The sequence below is a fragment of the Macrotis lagotis genome, chromosome 1, assembly GCF_037893015.1.
Source record: "Macrotis lagotis isolate mMagLag1 chromosome 1, bilby.v1.9.chrom.fasta, whole genome shotgun sequence".
Classification (NCBI taxonomy): Eukaryota; Metazoa; Chordata; class Mammalia; order Peramelemorphia; family Peramelidae; genus Macrotis; species Macrotis lagotis.
The window spans coordinates 897,250,994-897,271,798 of NC_133658.1; the positions used below are offsets into that span (position 1 = coordinate 897,250,994).

Here is a 20,805-nt window from a genome sequence, read left to right on the forward strand (position 1 = left end):
TAAAGGCGGCCCCGGACGCCCCGCCGGAGCTCTCCCGGGTGCCGGTGCGGGGGGGCCACGGTCACGGCCACCATGGCTGCCCCCGGAGCGCGGGGGGGCCGCGGCCGCGCGCTGCCCTTGTCCCTCCTCCTGCTGCAGGTGAGCGGCTCGCTGCCGGCCGGGGCCCCTCTTTGTTCCCGGGGAGACACGCGGCGCGGGGGGAGGGAGCGCCCCCAGGCCGCCCGGGCCCGGAGGCTCTGTGGGGACCCCCCGCTCAACTCCTCCTCCCTCCTCTCCCCCCTCCCCGCAGGTGGCACTGGACCTGGCAGAGGGCAGCTGCGACCTCGCCGACCAGTAAGTCTGGAGGGGGCCCTGCGGGAGGGGGAGCCCCCACCCCGGACTGAACTGGGGTACACACACACACACACACACACACACACACCCTTTCTGTACTCTGATTGGGAACCCCCCCCAGGGGATTGCCCCTTACCCACCCCCCACCATAACCTGCAGGTCACCAAACCCCACAGCTGATTATCCCTTCAGGAGCCGCTAAAAATAAAGTCTGAGAGCAGCAGCCCCCTCCCTCTCTCGCTCTCTCGTGCTCTCTCATCTTTCTCTCCCTTTCTCCTTTTTCTTTCTTTTCTCTCTCTTTCTGTCTCTGGCTCTCTTTCTGTCTCTCCCTTTCTTTTCTTCTCCTCTCTCTGTCTGTGTGTGTGTCTCTGTCTCTGTCTCTGTCTCTGTCTATGTGTGTTTCTCTGTCTCCTGTGTGTGTCTCTCTTTTCTCTCCTCTCTCCTTTCCTCTCTTCTTCATTCTCTCTCCTCTTCTCTTCATGCTTGTTTCTCCTCTCTTCCCCCCACCATGTCTCTCTGTCTCTCTGTCTCTCTCTGTCTGTATCTCACACACACACACACACACACACACACACACACACACACGTCAACCAATGCTCAATTGGAACCACAGGGGCTCCAGGGAACTCCCCAGCAAAATCAAGTGGGGAGAAAGAGTTGGCCATCCTTTTATTTAGGGGAGGGGGTTCTGAACTGGGATCTTCTATTGGGAGAAGCTGTGAAAGTGGGGAGATCTGGGTTTAAGAGGCAGCTCTGGAGGGTCCTGGAAATGCCCTCCCAAATATATCAGTTGTGTTGGTTAAACCCAAGCCAAGCCAACAGCCCAGCCCTCTTCTCCTTGGAAGGGACTTGCCCCAGCTTGCAAGGGCCCTCCTTTCTCCTTCCAGAGCCTAGGGTGGGGTCCTCTAAAAGGCTTCCCAACCCCCCCTCCCCACTTAGGTCTAAACTGGGGCTCCAATTCCAGTTTCAAGTTAATTCCCCCCCTGTTCTTCCAGGTGCCCTAATGCCAGCTGGACCAGCCTGTGGTATGTCTGGTAAGTGCAGAACTGGGCAGGGAGCCCTCCACAGAGGCAAAAGGACTGGCCTAAGTAAGCCCTGAGCTCCCAGGCCGGTTGGACTGGTTTGCCCAGGGAGGGACACCCCTGCTGGCCTGGCCTGGCCTGACCTGGCTCAGCCCCATGGAGGGTATCTACCTGGAAACTTCCTGAAATGGAGCTGAATGGGGAGGGTCCCCTTATTGCAGCCCCCAAGGGTCAGGGAGTTGATTCACCCCATCCCATTGGGCAGTCAACTATTTAGCCCCAGCTGAGAGTCAAGAATAACCTCCCTTAGCTCCCCGAAGATAGAGATTCCTCATCTGGGGACTTCTGGCCCAGCCTCAGGTTAGGAATTCACAATTGTAAAACTCATCCAGACTGAGTTTCCTCAGTCAAGGAACAAACAGCTAGTGAGTCGCAGGCACCCAGCTAGATAGGGGCTTAGGAACCAACAGTCTGTGAGGCAGACTGGGCAAGGGAGTCTTTGTCCCCATTTTCCAGGTGTGAAAACTGAGGCTCAAAGAAGGCAATTCTCTTCCTCAGGGTCACACAGTCTAGAAAGCAATAAATCGGGCCAGATTTCAGTCCCAAGACCCTCTTAACTAAATTCAGAGTCCTCTCCATTACAGTGAAATAGCATCGATCCTAACTTTTTCATGAGCCAGAGGAAGAAGCTGATGCAGGTTCTGGAGTCGCCAGAGTCGGGATCTGCACTCCTATCTTCTGACTTTGTTTTTGATCCGCTGCTATTTCCATCTTAACAAATATCCGTACTGTGGAACTCTGTTCCTGAAGGCCTGGCCTCCTCTCTGGTTTCCTCCCCCACCCCAGCCCTGGGGGTTTTAGCTTCCTGGCAAAGAAGTGGAGACAGAAGAGATTCCTGGGGAAGCTAAACTAGGACTCCTCCCACCCTAGATCAGATTAGAAGGGGACAGATCTCCATAAATGCAGTGAAGTCCCTGGCATTGGGGCCCCAGAGCCAATGCCCGCCTCCTCCTAGGTTGACTTCCCCATTGCCATCTTTCCCCATCCTGACAATGGTGAACCTGACCTTGCCAACCTGAAGGGATGTCCCTGGACAGTCCAGACCTGATCACAGTCATTTCCCAAGGGGGTGGGGAACCCTAAGATGGTCTCCTTAAAAAAAAATGCTGCTGAGACAAAGTGGGGGCAAATCTGCTGTTCCTTTCTCCAACTACAGGTGAGGAGGACCCCCCTCTCAGGGCATGTCCTTCCCCTGCCCTGTCAATGGAGTCCAAATAACTGATACCCTCTGATGACCCTTCTCAGTCCTTTAACCTCCTTTCTGTATCTCCCCCCAAACTGAGGTGGCCAGACTCTACATCTCCTGTAGGGTATGGCAGGCAGCCTGTGCCCAGCCATGCCTGGCAGTTTCACAATTGATTCCAGAGCACATTTTGTTCTTGGAAGCATCGTATGAGCAAGGCTTGCGGTCATAAATGAAGCCTGGTGACAGCTGTCCCTCCTCACCCTTCCTTTCAAGCCAGGGCAAAGACCCTTTGGCAGCTGCTCACATTTATAGAGTGCTCTGCCCTCAGGATACCCCCTGCAAAGGTGATGTGTTATTCCCATTTTAGAGATGAGGATACTGAGACTTAATAAAGTTTCTCATCCAGATGCCCTGGATTCAGATCCTGTCCCTGTTAGTTACTGCATGAACTCATCCTTTTTTGTTTAAATAAATTTTTCTTTTCTCTCTTCATCCTCTCTCTTCCCCATTGAAAAATGTTGTTCCTCTTTTCACTCTCTCCCCAACCCATTGAAAATAACAAGGAATATGATACCCATTATCCACATGAAGTCACTTATTAACTTGGGTAGTACAAGGGATAGAGTGCTATCCAGAAAGGCCCAGTTCAAATTCTGCCTCAGATATTAATGATAGGACCCTGGGAAAGTCACTTAACCCCTCTCAGCTCAGTTTCCCACCTATAAAAGGAGGGGGCCGATGGTCTGTCAACCATAGATACCTAAGCCGGAGGAGCACAAGGAGGATTTGGACTCAGACTGTACGAGGCTACTTTTTGAAGAAGAGCCCATGCCAAGCTTGACCTACTGCAGTAACTGGAACAGGGTATGGGTATGAATGCCTATGGAATCCCATCAATGGTGATAGCCTTTGAAGGATACTGAAAGCCAGTGGGACTACTGGCTTTCCCATTTGGCTGTGAAGAATAAGCAGATTCCAGGGCAGCTTTGTCACCTTCTTTAAGTTACCAGGACAAAACCACCCCCCGAAGGTTTCCCAAATGATTTGCAGTGGCTTCGGGGAGTCTCATGAGAAAACTAATGAAATGAAAAGGGGATTCACAAACCTTCAGGACTTTTATAAACGTTAGATGTGGTTCAGTCCCAAGGGCTAAATATGGGAGGCCTGGCTTTTGTGGTTCCAGATGTAGAGAACAGGGCTCCCTTTGGACCCCATCCAAGAAGGAACATCCTCTGCTTCTTCAGGGGGTGCTTGTGATCAGTCCTTGGGGTTTGAAGAAAAAACTGCAGGGTCACAAGATCAGAGCCAGAAGAAACCTCAGAGGCCTCTAGTTCACCCCCTCAATTGATAGACAAGGAAACTGAGGCCCAGGAGACACCCATTGAAGGTGCCATAGATCTAACAGAACTGGGAACCCAGAGCTACCATTCTTAACTCTCAGGCTGCTAGGTGGGGCAGTAGATTCAGTCCTGACCCTGAGTTCAAATCCAGCATCAGGGACTTAGTATGTGATCTTGGACAAGTCACTTCATCTCTGTCTGCCTCATCTGTTGAATGGGAATAATAACAGCCTCCACCCTCCCAGGCTTGTGAGGAACAGGTGAGATAATATCCCTGGCACTTTGTAAGTGATTCATAAATGGATTTTTCCTTCTTGATCACTGGGTCCTGATGCCTCTAGTAAAGCTGTGGCCAATAGTAGGGCCCTTGCTAAGTCCAGGGACCCATTATTGTCTCTCCCCAACTCCCAGGCTAATCCTGCTGACAGTGTTCTTGCTGCTCCTCTGTGGCATCCTGGCAAGCTGCATCAAGTTCTGCTGCCAGAGGAAGCGGCCGCCGGCGCAGACGACATTCCCCCTCTCCAGGCGGCCCTATGACCTGACAGTCATCACTGTGGACAACGACAGCACCATCCACAGCACCGTCACCTGTGAGTGTCAACCAGGATTAGAGGGAGGGATGAGGCCAGAGCCATCAAGGGAGGAAGGGCAGAGATGGGCTTCTATTCATCGGTCAGTCCACAAGAGATGGACTAAACTCCTGTCTCTATGTGTCAGTCATTAGAGATTTGGATGGATGGATGAATGGATGGATGGATGGATGGATGAATGGACAGATGGGCGGATGGAATGGAAAAACATTTAGTGCCTACTATGTATTAGTGACTGTACTAAGGGCAAATTAAATGAATAAACATTTATTAAGCACTTACTGTAAGCCTGGCCCTGTAGTAAGTGCTAGAAATACAAATAAAGAGTCAAAGTCCCTCACTGGAAGAGGTCGCATGTACATCTGTGTGGCTAAGTATGAGATATATACAAATAAAAAGATCACCTTAGAGGGGAAAGAATGAGCAGGTAAGGACAGGTTAAGGACCAGAAAAGACCCCTGCCAGCAGATGGAGCTTCAGTTGAGCCTGGAACCTAAGAGGGGGAGATATCAAGGGGCAGAAGAGCAGGAACTGGCAACAGCGTATGCCAGGCTCTGCTATGAGAGACAGAGCATCATGGAGAGGACTCACAAGTAGGGAATAGGGAAGCAGGGCAGAAGTCAAAAGTAATAAACTAGCATTTATTAGAAACACACAATGCTAGGAAGACAAAGATACAAATTAAACAAAGTTTATAGTTTGCTGGGTTAAATAAAAATAAAATTTATTTTTTTGGTTGTTGTTCAGTCATTTCTGACTCTCCATGACCCCACTGGGGTTTTCTTGGCAAATATGCTAGAGTGGTTGCCATTTCCTTCTCCAGTTCATTTTACAGATGAGGAAACTGAAGCAAACAGGGTGAAGTGACCTGCCCAGTGTCACATAGCTAATAAGTATCTGAGGCCATATATGAAGTCAAAAAGATAAGTGCACCTGATTCCAGGCCCAGTTCTCTATCAGTGGTATCATATGCATATGTGTGTATAAGCCTACACACCTGCATACATGCACACGTGTGTGCACTGACTGTTTGTATATGTGTTTGTATGTAGGTTTTCTTCATATACACCATGCATGCATGTAGGCATATACACATACAGGGTCCATGCAATATGTGTTGTATATTATATAATCATATGTTCTCTGTGTATGGCTTGGGCAGTAGCATGTGCTTATTTACATACAAAATTACATACATGTGCAGTATGTCTTATATGTGTGCATTCACATCTACACTCATGTATGCACATGTATGTAGATTTCCAACCACATGTAAAACCAGTTTGAACACAGAATATATTCAAAATAACTACACAGATAAGTAGTGCAGTGAATAGACTACTGGGCTTAGACTCTGGAGGACCTGAGTTCAAATCCAGTCTCAGACACTTAGTAGCTGTGTAACCCTGGGCAAGTCACTTCACCCTGATTGCTTTGGGGGGAAGGAAGTCTACAACTCCCCAAGTATCCTCCCCTACACCAATCACAGAGTCCAGGATGAACCCCTCTTAGATATGATCCTTTTTTGAAGCTGTTTCTCTTTTCCATTCTGGTCCCTTCCTTCCCATGAGCAAGGGTGGGCTTCTTTTCATTTACTCTTTTAAGTATGGAGAGGCAGTTTGGCTTGGTAGATAGAAAGCTGGTGTTGGAGTCAAGGAGACCTGGGTTCAGATCCCATCTCTGACTCTTAACTGGTCACCCTGGTCACTTCCCTTTCTCTGGACCTCAGTTTCCCTATTTCTAGGACAAGCCAGTTGGAATGGGTGATTTCCAAGGTCCTTCTAGGGCCTGGAGACAGGGAGGAGAGGAGAAGGAAGGGAAGGGAAGCCTCCTTTTTTCCACTCCAGTGGAGGCCCCTCCATCTGGATTCCAGAGTCAAAGGTGGCCAGCTCTGATTCTTCTGGGTTCCTCCTTAAAATCTTTGGTGTTAAAGAGAGTAAGAGATAACAAACCCCATTGTGTTTCCTGGATAATAATTAGCGAGAATTACAATGCCCAATTCTCTAATGATTCAAATTTTCCTGGCTGTTGAAAGAGGTGCCACAAATGTTTATAAAGAGTCTGCTGTGCACTAAGCTAGAGCAGCTAGGTGATGTCATAATACTTAGAGCACCTGACTGGCAGTCAGGGAGACTTGAGTTCAAATCTGCCCTCAGACACTTCCTAGCTTGGAACCCTGGCCTAGCTACTTAACTGTGTTTGCCTCAGTTTCCTCACTGTAAAATGAGCCGGAGAAGGAAATAGCAAACCACTCCAGTATCTCTGCCAAGAAAACTCCAAATGGGGTCATGAAGAGTTGGGCATGACTGAACAACAAATGCATTAAGCCAGTTGCTGGGGAAGAGATACCAAATAAAGTCACCAAGGACAGGAGCCATGGTTCCATTTGTACCGGCAAACTCCCCCTTGTCAGATCAGGTTAACCCCACCACCACCGCCGCCTGCAATTTAACATTCTAGAGATTCTGAGAAGTGGCTTGCCTATTATCAAAGTCCTTCCTGACTCCAAGTTCACCCCGAACCATGAAATTAGGGTGCCTTGTGTAGTTCTCCAAGGGAATAATAAGTAACTGTTGTTTTATATAGTGTTTTAAAGTTTCCAAAACCTTACATATGTAACCTCATTTGAGCCTCAAAAACAGGCTACAAAGGAGGTACAGATAGGCACCCATTTTACTGACAGGGAAACTGAGGCAGGGAGATTAAATAAATTGCCCATGACTGCCAAGCTAGGAAGTATTATAAGTGAAATTCCAATCCCGGTCTTCATGACACCAAGGCAGTGAGGTACCTCAGTTGAAAGAGCCAGGGACTTGAAATTCAGCCACAGACACTTACTAGTTTGTGACCCTGGGCAAGACATTTCACCTCTGTCTCCCTCAGTTGCCTCATCTGTAAAATAAGGATGTTGTGAGAATCAAATGAGGTAACTCATGAAAAGCTCTTCTCAAACCTTGCAACTTTCTAATTGCTAGCTATTTTTATGATTATTACTTGTCAGAAGAGGAAAATGAAGTTTTAGACTCGATAAAGGGACTAAATCTTTTGAGGTTAGCTTTAACCTTATTATCCTATGATTAGAGAATGGATTAAAATCAGGCAACTTTTACATAGGACCTAAAACTGACAAGACTTGAGTTCAAATTCTACCTTTGATACCTACTTAAGTGTGTGGTTATGTCATGGTCATAGGTTTAGCCACAGAAGAGGTCCCAATTCATCTAGACCAACCTCCCTCATCTGACAGTTGAGGAAACTGAGGCCAAGAAAAGGTCCTCGGTGTCTGAGCTGGTATTAAGTGACTTGGACAATGTCTCGGGGCTAGTCACTTATTAAGTTTTCGCTGTGTTTGGAGCCCTGTGTTGGGTAATAGAGGAAAGGGGAAATTTAGTCAAGACTCCCTTTATTGGCCCCATCCCTCACCATGGACCTTGGATTCTAATCTAGGAGGAAGATGAGATTAGTTAGCTTGTAGCCTAGTAAGCTTTATAATATACAATGGGATATGGCAAGTGGAAGTCAAAGGAGTGGGTTCTTAAGGTTTTTTGATGCAGGGTCTCATGGTGGAGGTCAAAGCTGATCTTAATTGGTTCCTCTTTCCTTTTAAAATTAATTTCTAAATTTCCTTGAAAGCTCATCTCAGAGGGGCAGCTAGGTGGCACAGCAGATAGAGCACGGGCCCTGGAGTCAGGAGTCCCTGAGTTCAAATCTGGCCTCAGACACTTAATAATGACCTAGCTGTGTGGCCTTGGGCGAGTCACTTAACCCCATTTGCCTTGAAAAATCTAAAGAAAAAAAAAGAAAAAGAAAACTCAGCTCAGGCGTCACCTACATATGACCAATGCTGATTCCTCCACCCCCTGGTCTGAAATTAGAGTCTTATGTTTTAGCTCTGGAAGGGACCTTAGTCATATTGTCCAGCTCCATTTAAGTGACCTGCCTAGGGTCACCCGGAAATTAAGAAGCAGAGTCAGGATTCAAACCCAGGTCATCTGACTTTAAAACCAGTGCTTTTTTGCCCCATGATACCATGCTACTTTTTAAATTACTCCAAATATTTTTCCATTTTTCCTTTTTCACTTTGATCTGTAATTTCCTCAATAGGAAACTTCTGGTGAGGAACTTCTATGTAGTATTTTCTGGGGCAGCTAGGTGTCACAGTAGATGCAGCATTAGTCCTGGAGTCAGGAGGACCTGAGTTCAAATTTGACCTCAGACACTTAATAATTACCTAGCTGTGTGGCCTTGGGCAAGTCACTTAACCCCATTGCCTTGCAAAAAAAAAAATTATGTAGTATTTTCAGGGATACTGAAAAACAGATTGACTTGTCCAAGGTCACACCACCAATGTGTCAGAGATTGGGTTTGAACAAGATACTGTTTGGCTCCTATTCTACCAATTGGCTCCACCCACCAATCTTGCTGCCTCCATTGGCACTTTTATGCCTTGCCTTACCATATTAGAAGAAAAATTCCTTAGGGGCAGGAGCCTCTTTCTTTTCTGCTTCTATTTTTTATCCCTAGCACTTAGTCCAGTGATTGACAGTTGATTGATTGGTTGGTTGGTTCTCGTCCTTCATTATCAAAGAAGACCTAAATGACATCACTATGAATGACAGTATATGCTTAATAAAGACTTGTTGCCTTGTTAACATTGTAGGTATATAATACTCATTTATTTATAATAAATACACATTTATGTATATTATTTATAATAAATACACATTTATTAAAATGAATGTTTAAATGGAGGAACAGACATTGATGGAATATATATGATGTAGCTGGCACCCAATTATGTGATGGGAATACAAAGATCCAAAAATGAGAAGTCTTTCCCTGAAGAATCTTGTATTCTTCTGACTTTAAGTGATAGGTAGGAATTCAGCAGGGAATGGAGATCATGGGCCTTATTTAAGGGGAAGAGTCTGGCCTTGTACAGTTTGGTTGGAGTGTACCATTGATGGAAGTCACATGAGAAGTCTGGAAAGATTGCTAAGTTGGAACAAGAATGGCAGAAGGTTCTAGAGTAACTAGATGTTGATTTGGCTGGCAGTAGAGAGCCATGGAAGAATCAGGTGTAATTCTTTTGCCGTCTTACAGAGGAAGGAAAACAAGGTCTATCAGTCAGAGGACTGCAATGATTTGCCCAGAGTTCACACAGACAGCAAGTTTCTGAGTGGGATTTAAAATCATCACTCTTGTTACCCTATCATGTCGACAAGCCTCACCTCCTGGTATCTAGTCCTGACCCTGAGAAGACAGCAGGGAGGGCTGAGAGCTAGAAGAGACCCCAGAGATCATTCTGTTTCATAGATAAGAAACTTTGGGAGTTGAAGTGATTTGTCCAAGGTCAGAGATTGCAGGAAATGAAATTTGGAAGATTTGAACCCAGGCCCTCTTGACTCCAAGTTCTTAGCCTTTTCTACTACTAGGTAGTCAGAGAGAAGTGGGATTAGTCAGGGTGAATTTCCTAGGCCAGGTGAGCTTTAAGCCAGGCCATCCAAGGTGTCTCTGGTTGGGGAAGATTATGTTAGCTGAAGTCTATTCACACACTATCTTGACCCCCACCCCTCCCCACCATCACCACCCTGGAGGTCTCTAACTTCTTTTGCTCTTTTCTTCTTCAGCCTACAGCTCTGTCCAGTACCCCCTGGGACCGCCCCTGCCCCTGGCATTTCGGGAGATGGAGCCAGGCACCATGTCCCCTCCAGCCTATAGCCTTTATGCCCTGGAGCTGCCCCCCTCCTATGAAGAAGCCATTAAGATGGCCAAACCAGGCTTGGATGGGGCAGTGCCTTCCCAGAAGGCCAACCTGAGCCCAGAACAACCTGACCTCCATGGGGACTTGCAGCCCAGGCAAGAACCGGGGTCAAACCCTTCCCCAGACCCTGAAGAACCCCAGCCATAGCCCAGGAGCAAGAGGGGCTTTGGAAAGAGCTGCCCCAAGAACCTTGAGGAGCAGTGGAGAGCAACCCAGGTGGGGGGGGCTAACAGATGCCATCCTTGGTGTCCCCTCCCCTGGCTTGGGGCCAGCTCGGCAACCTTCACTTAGAGGGGATCTGGTGACAGTCGAGGAGCAGGCTGATAAAAATAGCAGATGGCCCTGACCAGTCCAGACCTCTCCCCGCCAAGGGGAGGAACAAAATGTCCTGGGCTCCGCTCCCCTGACGTCATCGGGAAGGAAGAAGATACTCGGCCCCCCACCTGGGGGCTGTCAGTACTGGCCAGGTCAAGCCAGGCCAAGGAATGGGAGCAGACCTGTCCTCCAGCAGCCTCTCTCCCTGCAAGAGTCATCTAGGAATCGTGGGAGGCTGGAACCACTGGTTGTGTGATGATTATAAACTGCAGGAGAGACTGAGAATGTGAAGATTGCCCAAAGGGGATGGACCCAAGTCCACTCAGGGAGGACTCTCTGAGCATTACTAGGGTGGGAAGACACTTCCTCCATCCCATTCCAGGTGGCCAGATGGGTGTGTTAGGAGCTGGGAGGGGATGTTGAGTCTGGATAAAAGCTCAGCTCAGCCCCCCTTCTCAGTACAGAAGAACCAGAAGGAGCCATGAGACATCATTTATTCTGACACAGCCCCAAAAGAACTTAGATGGTCATCTGACCTTCAGTGAGGAGTGGGGAGAACTCATTACATCTACTAATCACCCATTAAATGGAAGGAAGATTTTCTTTGCATTAAGTCTAAATTTTGCCATTTTGTCATTTCTCCCTATAGCTTTCCAAGGCCAAAACAGGCTACCCTTCCATGTGATAGCCATTCAAGATGTTTGGAGAAGTTATCATGGCCTCTCCTCACCCCAGTGCTGCCTTCTGCATGCCAAAAGACTTTATTTGATAGCCATCCTCCTATGGGATGAACTAGTGCTCCTTCACCATTCTGGTGGCCCTCCTCTGGACCCTGCCTTGTTCATCTGAGCCTGGTACTGTCCAGTACTGAGGTGGAGATGGGGCTGAATGGAAGCCTGTAGGGAGAATCCTGGGGTGAGTGGGTAGGCAGTGGGAGGAAGGAGTTCCTTGTCTCATGACTGAATTAACTGCTCCAGTCTAATTGTCTGCTTTGATTTCTATGGCTTTTTTCTTTGGAGGAATAAAAAGAAAAGTTTTGGGGGGATTTTTTTCCTATGCTGATTGAATCTGGAGTACAAGGTGGGGTGGGGGGCCTTGCCTACCTGGGGAAGGAGAGCACATGAGTTGGGGCAACAAACATTCTATCCTTCCTTCTCCCAGTGACATAGATAATTGTATATCAGGTACTAACCCAGTTGGATTCTTAACCAGCGGCTTACCCAGATAGGAAATAACAAAGGTAGGATTTGAACCCAGAGGTCTTTCTACTCTTCCAGATCTAAATCTTTCCCTTCTGATTTGTGATTACATGATTGAAGAAGGGGGAGGGAAACATTATAGAAGGGGCCTTTGACAAGGAAGCAGGAGACTTGGGTCTTAGTCTTTGGGGAAGTTAGGTGGCACCATATTGTATAGGGCATGGGGCCTGGAGTGTGGAAGACTTGAGTTCAAATGTGGCCTCAGACATGTATGAGCTATATGACCCTGAACAAGTCACTTCACCTCTCTTTGCCTCTGTTTCCTCATCTGTAAAATTAAGGATAATAACGCACCTATCTCCCCGAGTTGTGAGACTCAAATGAGACATTTGTAAAAGGGCTTAACAGAGTATTTGATGTGTAGCCTATTTGGTTATTTTAATTGCTGTTATTAGTTCTGCCTTTGAAACTGGTGGGCCTGCTGTGTGACCAGGGCCAAGTGCATTTGCTTCTCTAGACCCCTTCCTGCCCCTGGATGGGGCCTCTATGGTTGAAGGTTGAACACCTAGGGGAGAATGTTAGCCATCTAATTTCTGCCATTTACTCCCTGGATGATTTTCCTGGGCCAGTGTGTCCTCATTTATAAAATGAGATGGTTGGACTAGGTGGTCCCTTTAGGGTCCATTCAGAATGCTAAGTTCTGACTCCCCACTTTATAGATGAGCAAAGGTGACCTATTCCGAAGCACAGGGTAAATTGCATAGCTGGAATGTGAAGATTTCTAGAAGTTATTACCAAGGTGCCATCTTGTCTATGCCATAGCTGAATAGAAACCTCGGCCTGCCCCACAACTGGTCATTCAGTACTTGTCTGAGGAGAGGCGGGAGATCCTCCCATCAAGCCTAAATCTGCCTCAGCAACTTCCATCCGTGGTTCATGAGCCAATGACCCCTTCATTTTCCAGATTGGGGTACTGAGTCCAGGTCTTCTGACTTCAGACCACGGTACTCTACTTCCTGGGAGCTGGTGATGGACAATGACCAAATGGTTCTCTATTTTGCTTTGTCTTTCCTCCTCATCCCTGAGCTCTTGGCCCAGTTTTTTGTTTTTTGTTTTTCTCAATACATAAGATAGCTTTTAAAAAGTGAAGATAATAAGGTTTGGTCTTCATGTAAATTCCATGGGCCCAGTTTTTGTTTGGTCTATTTTCCCTCCTCATTGGAGGAGGTAAGAGGAGGCCTTTAGGGAGAGAATGGCTGGACTTCAAAACTGATAGAAATGACACTGGGGATAGAACTGGCCACCTTGTTCCCCTAAAGTTGAGCCTGCTAGGGACCTGTTAGCAGATTGGAGGGAAGAGTAGTCAGAGCAGAGGACCTGAGGAAGAAGTGGGGGTGCAGCAGGGGATTTCTGAGGTTCAAAAAAAGTCATTATAAAGAAAATTTATTAAAGAGGGGCTTGTGGGGGGAGGGGTGCTGTGTTGATCAATCACGACTCCGGCCATCCATCCATCCCTACTGGACGAGTTTAAAGGATTCTCCAGTCATCATGGCCACAAACTCTGAGGGCATGAATTTGAAAGTTAGAGGAATAGTCCTGTGAACCCCAAATCTTCCCCACCCATTCCCAGTGGCAACATAGTAAGGGAGAGGGTGGGCAGAGAGTGCCCACACCTGGATAATCTAATTCCAGCATGAAGAATAACAAAGGAAGCCCACCCATAATGATTGAATGACCAAGGGTCATTGGACTGCCCTCCCCTACAGAAGTGCATTTTTTTGGTCTGAGCTCTAACTGGGAAATCCCCCCCAGTCCCCTCCAATGCATCGTAAGAACAGCTCAGAAAGGAGCTGCTATCTCAGTCTTCCCCATCCACACACCAACAAGGGAGGAGAGGAGAGCAACGGCAGCCAAAATTGGAAACTTCCCTCGGTGGAAGCCAGTTGGAGAGATTGTCTCTCAGCCAAGCCCTCCCAGAGATGTAAGAACGAAGGAGAAAGGGAGAGAAGAACCAGGACAAAGGGACAAAGGCAGAAGTAGAAGGGCAAGGAGAGAAGGGATTGGAGAGATGGGAGGATAGACAGAAAATGCAGGAGGGAGGGACAAAGAGAGAAGGGAGGATGGGCAGAGACAGGGAGGAGAGAGGAAAGAGGAGAGGAGGGAGGGAGTGCAGAGACAAGGAGGAGAGAGGAAAGAGGAGAGGAGGGAGGGAGTGCAGAGACAAGGAGGAGAGAGGAAAGAGGAGAGGAACAAGGAGAAAAGGGAGAAAGTGAAGAGACAAGAAGAGAAAGGAGAAAGGAGAGGAGGGAGGGAGTGCAGAGACAAGGAGGAGAGAGGAAAGAGGAGAGGAACAAGGAGAGAAGGAAGGGCAAAGACAGAAAGAAAAGAGATGGAACAGAGAACAAGGACTGGACAAGGAGCAGAGGCAGAGACAGCAGAGACTGGGACAAGGAGAGGCAAAGACACAGACAGGGGAGGGACTGGGAGAGATGGGGGCAAAGCAGATGAGTTCTATGCAAGGAGGGAAACAGGAATAAAGATGAACAAGGAGAGAGGCCCAACCAAGAAACAGAACCAGGGGCAGGGCCAAAGAAAGGTCCAGACAGAATTGGGTAAATGAGAAAGGAAGGGATGGGTGCAATTAGGAAAAGGAGCAGGGCTGTGTTGTGCCTCCCAACGAGGGCAGAGAGGCAGAACCCCAAAGGACATGGGGCGCTGCAGCATTTCTGCCAATCCACCTGCTCCCATCCTTGTACCCGGGGGCTGGCTCTTTCTGAGCCTCTAATGCCCCCTGCTGCCAGGCTAGGGAAGGGCAATCTCCCTGCCCTTGTCCAAGCTACACAGGTTGAGAGGGTGAGGGCAGGAGGCTCTAGGGCCTAGGGCCTAGGATCTCCTTGGGTTGGGAGATTCTGACCAATGGGCCTTTGGGTGGAGGGGGCAAAGAAGGGGCCTGGGTCCTGATCTTGGGTCCTGGGGACCCAAGTGGGCATAGGGGAGTAGCCTTACCTTCATAATCAATGGTTCCATCTCCATCTTTGTCAGCCTCCTTCATCATCTGCTCAGCTTCCACCTCATTAAGAGGTTCCCCAGCATTCATGAGTACGTACCTACCACAGGACCCCACAAAGCTGAACCAGGCTCACTTCCTCCAGGAAGACTTCCTCATTGTCCCCCCCTCCCCCTCAATCTCACTTCCATTTATTTAGCTCTTCCCACAGCTCAGCCCTCAGACTAAGGAAATTAAGAGTAAGGAACTGTGCCCCACCCTCCAGGGACAGGCTTCCTCCTAGTTTGTGGGCTCCCTGAAAGCAGGGGTGTGTCTCCCCATCAGCAGAGGGTTTCCTCATTTTGTTTCCTCTACCTTCCCAGGCTGAGACAGCTCACAATATTCTATAACCCTCTGCCCACTGATTCCCATGCAGAATCCCCTCCTGCCCACCCATATAGATAGCCACACACACACACACACACACACACACACACACACACACACACACACATCTCACTTGAGTGTGTCCCAGTCTATGTAACCTTTAGACTCTTTGTCAAAGACTTTGAATGCCGCTCTCAGTTCCACATCCTGGTTTTTGCTCTTTTCATGATAAATGCCCATCAACGACAAGAACCCATCACAGTTAAAGGTGCCTTTGTCTGAGAGGAAAAGTAAGTTTCTCACATAGATATGAGGCCACTTTAGGGGTTTGTACTCAATAAAAGGCCCCAGAGCTCCCACCTCTCCCACCTCTAATTAGGGACTTTCTAAGGAAAAAAGACTGCCTCCCTTCCTCTCCTTCTTGAGAGTGAGGGAAGTGTGTCCCTCTTCAGATAAAGGGCTCTCTGAGGTTAGGAATTGTCCCCTTCCCCAATAGACTAGAGACTCCTGAGGGCAGGAACTGTGTGTCTCCCCCACCCCCATTGGGAATTCCCTGAGGGCAAGGTCCACCTCCTATCAGAATGGGTGTTATCTCCCCCACTCAGTGGTCAGTGGATGGGATAGGACAAAGAGGGCCAGTGGGTACCCAACCCAGTGTCCTCACTGTCTTTGTCCACCTCCTTGGCCATGCTCCCCAATTCGCTCTTGGTGGGGTTGATGCCCAGTAGACTCATTAGACGTTCCAGCTCACTGGTCTTCACCAATCCATTGCCTTCTTCATCAAACATCTCAAAGATGCCTTTGTATTCCTTGATCTGATCAGCTGACAGTCGGTCGGTCTATAGGAACACCAGCTCCATGATCATGGCCATAGTCATGGAATTTATTTCCCCACTTTTTAAAAACATTTTTTCCTGAGATAATGGGCTTAAATGACTTGCCCAAGGTCACACAGCTAGTAAATATCAAGTGTCTGAGGCTGGATTTGAACTCAGGTTCTCCTGACTCCAGTCCTCCAACCACTGCACCACCCAACTTCTTTAGCCCAGAATCAGGGTCAAGGTCAAGGGCCAGGGTTCCAGCTTCCTGGGACTGAGGATTTCTCTGGGCAACATCTCAAAGGCTCATGATCCACCCTAATTCTTTGGAAATGTTGCTTCCCATCTAAGTTCAATTAAACAAGAAGTGGTTTGTAAACTTCTATTACACGCTAGTCACTGACCTAGAAATGAAGAAAGACCCTCAAGGAACTCACATTCTCCTAGGGGAATTTTTTCCATCATTCGGACTGTAGCTTCATCCCATTGTCCTATGCTATGGTGGACTCAGGCATGACTAGATCATCCTTGAGGAGCCTTAGGTCCCTTCCAGCTGGGGAACTGATCTGCTACTTCCATGTGTTTACTCCTGCTATCTTGGGTCCCATTCATAGATTCATAGTCTCAAAGCTGCAAGGGCCTTAGAAATGATCTAGTCCAACTCTTATTCTTTTACATATGGGGAAACTGAAGCCCAGAGCACGAGAACCTCATTTAGGGTTTTCTTGGCAGAGATACTGAATGGTTTGCCATTTCCTCCTCTGGCTCATTTTCAGATGAGGAAACTGAGACAAACAAGTTAAGTGACTTGCCTGGGTCACAGAGTTAGTAAGTGTCGGAGACCAGATTTAAGCTCAGGCCCTCCTGACTAGGGATGATGCTCTATCCACTGCACCACCTCCCTGCTCTGGGGGAACAGTATGAGGTTCTAAAGGCATGGATCAGAACTTTGCAGAGAGGGGGAAGCTGCCATCTCTACTCCCCTATCCTTCTCTGAACCATTTAATGTTGTCATCCATCTTCCCTTCTCCCATTCCCAGAAACTCTGCCTTTCCCTAATTGGGAAGGGGATTAAAGAGAAGAGAAAGACAGAGACATCCCCACTCTCCCCTCACTAAGGAAAAAATAGGGGAAAAGTCCCAACATCTTGCAGATTTCAGATCTTGAGCATGATCCTGTTCCCAAGAACTTCCAAATTCAAAAGCTCTACTATGAGGCAGCTAGGTGGCACAGAGGACCTGAGTCCAAATCCAGCCTCAGACATTCAATAATTATGTAGCTGTGTGACCTTGGGCAAGTCACTTAATTCCGCTGCCTTGCAAAAATAAACAAACAAAAACCTCTACTGGTTCTATGTTACCTACAACTAACACCAGCTCCCCCTGCCAAACCCATCTTCACTTCCAAGTAGAATGAGTTCCAAAAAGACAAATCCACCCAATACCATTGGTGGCAACCCAAGACCTTTTCTGGAGAAGGCAAATTCTGGAGAGACCAATTCAGCTTTTGGATTACACCTGGTTCGGGATAACCTACTCTCTGCCACTCCCTTCTCTCTCTCCACCCATCTTCTCCCATCTACATTACCAACAGGTTGAATTACCATCTCTGAGTAGACACCTTCCAGATCAATCAGCATGGCTAACCCTCATCCCTCTACTGAACTCTAGACTCACCTCACCAACTAACTCCTTGTTGCACATCTCCAACTGCAGATCAGTAAACAGTAAACTGAATTTCTTCCCCCCCCAGACCCTCCTCTTCCTCTTTGTCTTCTTTCTATTGAAGGTGATACAATCCTTCCAGGCACCAGTGCCGTTCAGCATTCTTCCTTCTCCCCAACACCTCATTTCCCCAATATTCTGTCTTAAACAGAGAGAACTAAGGGGCTGCAGCACAGAGAGCCCTGAGCATAGAGTTAGGAAAATCTGAATTCAAATTTCAACTCAATCACTTACCAAATATGTGACTTTCAGAGGAGACATTTGTAAAGCAATTCATCAGGCACATAGTAGAAGCTCCTTTCCCTCGTGACAACTCTGTGATCTGGTCTTACCAAGATGATCTCCACAATAACTTTTGCTTCCATCCCTTTCTCTCTACTCATGGTCAGTCTCCTAGTTCAGAATCACATTCTTCTTTCTGTACTAATTGCAGCAACCTCCTAAATGAACCTTTAGTGAACAATCTCTCCCTTCCTTCTCTGCCTCATTTTCCACATAGCTGCCAAAAAGATCCTACTTCTCTGACCCTGTCACTTCCCTTCTCAAGAAATTCTATGTCTCCCTATTGCCTCTAGGATACATTATAAACTCTCTGGTCTCACATTTTGGCTCTGACTTAACTTTTCAGCCTTGCCACCCTTCAGACCTTCTACACCCCAGTTAAACTGCCCCACTCTCTTAAATCCCTTACTGCTTTCTTAAAAGGTGGGAGAACATTCTCTCTACTACCTCTATGTCTGTTATTGGGCTGTTCCCCACCCCAGGAATGTCCTCACCTTGGTCCTTAGAAGTCCCAGAATCCTTGAAGTTTCTATTCATTCACCACCAGATAAAAGAAGCCTTTTTTTTTTAAGTTTTTTGCAAGGCAATGGGGCTAAGTGGCTTGCCCAAGGCCACACAGCTAGGTAATTATTTAGTGTCTGAGGTCAGATTTGAACTCAGGTCCTCCTGACTCCAGGGCCGGTGCTCTGTCCACTGCACAACCTAGCCGCCCCCAAAAGAAGATTTTCTTGATCCCCCTAATCCTCAGTATTCTCTCCTTCCTCCAAAATACATCTTGTACATAATCTACCTATCTTTTAATTAATCGAACCCATTAGCCTGTGTCGTTTAAGCATGCCCCTCCCTCCCCCAGTAGAATGTAAGTTTCCTGAGGACAAGAATTGTTCGGTTTGGCTTTGACATCAGTTCAGTTTGACATCCAGTGGTGTCTTATACATTGTAGGCAGGTATTTAATAAATATTGATTTGATTAGATTGGGTGGGGATGGGGGAAGGACAGACTGTAAGATTTCTTGGGAATGGAGAATTAACACTTCAGAAACTCTCTGCCAATGGAGATGAGACCAACAATTCTTCTGTCACTTCTCTTCTTAGACAGAAGTTAAATAACTTGCCCAGGGTGACATTAAGACAGAACCTGAACCCCGATCCTTTTGCTTCTGAACTTAATCTTCTGTCCTCTACCCAACACTGACCAATGCAGAACCTTAGCTTAGAATTCTGCCATCATCGCCATTTGGCATAACTTTACCCCAAGCCAAGGAGCCCCAGCTCTGGCTTCTTCCTCATGCTCTCCATGTCACTGTCAGAGGGTCCCTGCTCTTGGGGTTTACTCTGGAGAGGATCACTGGGTTCAGTTGTACTCACCATGGTCAAACTGAGTTCTGTGGGGCTGCTCCCGTGTCGGTTCGGCTCAGGTTTGAGCAGGAGCAGAGAGCTGGGTTTTAGCCTCAGCTTGGGGCTGGGCTCTGTCTACCCCATTCATTCCCCTGGGGCTGGGGCTTCACGGAGCCATTTATGGTTTGGGCAGGAGTAAGCAGAGGCCCTATTTTTGGACACTCATTCTCTCCTTGGGGCTGCTCCTGTCTGTCCCCTTCCTACCACCAAGATATTTCTGAATCCTCAGGTAGGAGATAGTCAACATCTTTCTTTCCTGCCTGTGATTCAGGGTTCAGGTCCTTAGTCTCCCAAAGGATGGGGCATGGACATTATGGACTTCTGAGAAAACCTGTCCCATCTAGGAACATTTCTCTATTTCCTCCTGCCTCAATTTCCTCATCTGAAGCAAATGATGGTTCAGTTTGATTCTGCAACAAACATTACTTTAAATAGCTATTCAGTTCAAAGGAGGGGCGGGGAATAGGCAAATAACAAACTTCCAAGTTTTATCTCTATTATTAATATTTTCTCTATCATGTTCTTAGGTCTAGAGATGCACAACAAAACAATAAATCAAGCCCTGAATTGTAATGTTTGCCAATTTCTAAGCTGTACATGTTCATACTAAAAATTTAACCCCTAGTCATCAAACTGGTTTCCCTTGTCAGGGGATAGAAACACAAAGCAAAACAATATTGCCTTTCCCTCAAGGAGCTGACAATCCAGTACAATTGTAGGGATATATATAACATGCAAACTTGAAAGTAAAGATGAGTTTCCTGAAGGAGAAAGAGAACATCTGGAGATCAGGGAAGACATTCCTGTAAGAGGTGGCACCTGAGCTGAGCCTAGAATGAAGATGAAGTATTCATCTAACTTTTTTTTTAGATTTTTTTCAAGGCAATGGGGTTAAGTGGCTTGCCCAAGGCCAAACAGCTAGGTAATTATTAAGAGTCTGAGGTCGGATTTGAACCCAGGTAATCCTGACTGCAAGGCCGGTGCTCTATCCACTGTGCTACCTAGCTGCCCTGTGACTTCGGGTTTTTTAAAAGTTTTTTGCAAGGCAGTGGGTTAAGTGACTTGCCCAAGGTCACACCATTAGGTAATTATTGTATATGAGAACGAATTTAAACCCAGGTCCTCCTGACTCCAGGGCCAGTGTTCTATTCACTACACCACCTATGCCTCCTTCATCTGACTTCTAAGGTGGTTTTGGAGGGCCCCCTGTCCTCAAGGTTGCCACAGTCTGCTTATGGACACAAAATTGAAAAATAAGGAAGAATTATAGTGCAATAAATAAAGTAATAATGATGATAAGGATAAAAATAATAATAGCTAACATTTATGTATTCTGAGGTTTGCAAAGCACCCTAATTATAATACTTATATATTTTATATATTATAAATTATATTTTATAA

General features: G+C 47.2%; 2 protein-coding genes across 2 annotated transcripts; one reads left to right on the forward strand and one right to left on the reverse strand.

The window, feature by feature from the left end:
* Positions 1 to 62: 62 nt before the first annotated feature.
* On the forward strand, positions 63 to 10,521 carry TMEM52 (transmembrane protein 52). The gene is made up of 5 exons (XM_074218709.1): positions 63 to 138; positions 290 to 333; positions 1,329 to 1,367; positions 4,353 to 4,531; positions 10,162 to 10,521. Exons 1-5 carry the CDS (start codon positions 73 to 75, stop codon positions 10,440 to 10,442), a joined length of 609 nt encoding a protein of 202 aa, XP_074074810.1. The 5' UTR covers positions 63 to 72; the 3' UTR covers positions 10,443 to 10,521.
* Positions 10,522 to 13,266: 2,745 nt separating this feature from the next.
* Positions 13,267 to 17,703, reverse strand: CALML6 (calmodulin like 6). Its single transcript, XM_074217152.1, has 5 exons — positions 17,677 to 17,703; positions 15,847 to 16,021; positions 15,316 to 15,460; positions 14,816 to 14,916; positions 13,267 to 13,370 (listed from the first exon to the last, which is right to left on the reverse strand). Exons 1-5 carry the CDS (start codon positions 17,701 to 17,703, stop codon positions 13,324 to 13,326), a joined length of 495 nt encoding a protein of 164 aa, XP_074073253.1. The 3' UTR covers positions 13,267 to 13,323.
* Between the last annotated feature and the right edge of the window lie 3,102 nt (positions 17,704 to 20,805).